General features: G+C 36.2%; 1 protein-coding gene across 1 annotated transcript in view; it reads right to left on the bottom strand.

The window, feature by feature from the left end:
• LOC106878889 (uncharacterized) overlaps positions 1-535 on the bottom strand; it is a 6,726-nt gene extending 6,191 nt beyond the window's left edge. The window contains exon 1 of the mRNA XM_014928234.2: positions 194-535. Coding sequence (XP_014783720.2) covers positions 194-341 — 148 coding nt within the window. The 5' untranslated portion in view covers positions 342-535. The remainder of the gene's footprint in view (positions 1-193) is intronic.
• Between the last annotated feature and the right edge of the window lie 1,819 nt (positions 536-2,354).

The following is a 2,354-nucleotide window of genomic DNA, read 5'->3' on the forward strand; positions in this document are numbered from 1 at the left end:
TCTCTCTCTCTCTCTCTCTCTCTCTCTCTCTCTCTCTCTCTATCTCTGTGAATATGTATATATATATTTACACACACACATACATGCATGCACATGTATTTATCATTATAATATTAGCAGTTATAATGTTAGACCAGAATCTTGCTAGTTGTAATAATAAAATTAGAACAGAAACAAAGAATATTTTACTAACTGTTACATTGCGAATATGCCAGGATGGGTATTGCTTTGGTTTGGTTATTGCTGAGACCTGTACGGCACTCGCCCTTGACATTCACAGCTTTGTTGTATGTTTTGTTCATATAATTTACTAAGGCTGGCAGGTGACATGCACACATCATATCATTATTGTCTCTGAGGTCACTGTAATTTCAAAAAGAACTCTAAGTGAATATGCTTCAAATCAATACAAGAACTTGTGATTTCATAAGAAACAAGGATTATAAAATTTCAGTAGCTATGTAGAAGTTATGACATTCATGGTTTTTTTCAAAAACTTCTAATAACATCAATGAAATGAAATGGTTTCAAGTGGAAGCTGGGAAAATATTAAGTTCCTACTCTCTCATAGCTTACTCTTGAATAATAAATTCCCTTTCAGCAAGAAGCCACTTGAAGCAACTCCATTATATCACGGGCTAAGAAAGTTTTGGCTCTGAAAATTTAATGCTAGCGATTTTACATGCAAGGGAACTTGGCATTAACCCGGAATTAGATGAAGAACCTGAGACCATTGCCACCAAACAAGGAAAACGAATTAAACAGACTGCAAAAAAGAACGGGCAGAAACAAACTGAGGAGTGGTGGAGCCAGAAGTTTTAGCATGGACAGTACATACTTCAAAGCCGAAATGCTGATGTAGACCAAGCGACAACTCATCAGTGGCTGAGAAACTCAGGACATCTTTGCACAAGATCAAAGTTTGCTTACAAAAATCTATCAGGCCAACGTTCTGCAAAACGGTTCTGACCTTAAGTGCAAATTCTACGATACATTTGATGAAACAATAGACCATCTCATCTCGTGATGTCCTGTGTTGACACCAAACGAATACAAAACTCACCACAATAGGTTAGGACAGTATTTACGTCAGAAAATATGTAAACACTACAAAATCAGCACTCCTGCTTACTGGTACAAACATCATTCTGAGCCAGTCATTGAAGATAAAAATGCTCTGAAATTTTCCAGTCAACACCGACAGAATGATCCAGGATAATCAACTAGACATAATCATTAAAGACAGGGAAGAAAATACTTATAGACTAATAGATGTGTTCCCAATGATAAAAATACTGCTGTAAGGGAATTTGACAACTGAAGTAAATATAAGGACCTGAAATACAAGTGATGTGGCATCTTATTGTCGGTACCCTAGGTATGATAAGAAAGGGATGTCAGAAACATTTAGATAATATCCCAGGAGAACCATGACTCAGAGAAATCCAAATGATTGCGTTGACAAGTACTGGCCTACATCCTTAGAAAAACCCTATCTATTTAAACATCTGTGTTATATTACATGAAGATATTTTGCTGTTGCCCCTGCCACTTCCCCTCCCTAAAATTTCAATCATACTATAAAATCTCTTATCCTTCACTCATTTGAGGACGCTGGGTGTTTTGGTAAGTGAATGTAACAAAAATGCAGATTCAAAGCGAATAATAATAATAATAATAATAATAATAATAATAATAATAATAATAATAATAATAATAACAACAACAACAACAATAATAATAATAATAAATTAGTAGACAATCAACACTACTAAGTAACAAGAAGAAAACAAAAATACTGTACAAATACAACATTACAGAAGAGGATTTACCTGAGGTAAAAGAAAAACTAAAGCAAGATATCCTTGCCAAAGCAGAAAGGATCTACCGGTATGAGAAACGCCAACGTTTCTTTGAACAACACAAATAGTTCAACTGCAACCCCCAAAAATACTACCAAGGACTTGGCAAAATTAAAATAGACATCACTGCAGCACTGACAGAAGAAGTGGAAGAATTTTGGAAACAGATATGGCCGGTAAAGGAACATCCTCAGAAAAGGACTATTAAAACAACGAACTTAGCACTTGAGCAACTCTGGACACCTATAACAACTGAAGAGGTCACCCAGGCACTGCAAAGACTAAGCAACTGGAAGGCACCTGGGCACAACAAGATCCCAACTTCTGGTTAAAATATCTGACAGGAACACACAAAAAGTTGGCTGAAAACTTTAACGACATACTAGCAATGCCTGGATGCCTGGATGGCTCACGAAAGGGAAAACAATCCTAATTCCCAAATCCACTGAAATAGCAAAACCACAAAACTACAGACCTATAACCTGTCTCCCT

This window comes from Octopus bimaculoides, unplaced genomic scaffold (genome assembly GCF_001194135.2).
Source record: "Octopus bimaculoides isolate UCB-OBI-ISO-001 unplaced genomic scaffold, ASM119413v2 Scaffold_91152, whole genome shotgun sequence".
In the NCBI taxonomy this organism is placed as follows: Eukaryota; Metazoa; Mollusca; class Cephalopoda; order Octopoda; family Octopodidae; genus Octopus; species Octopus bimaculoides.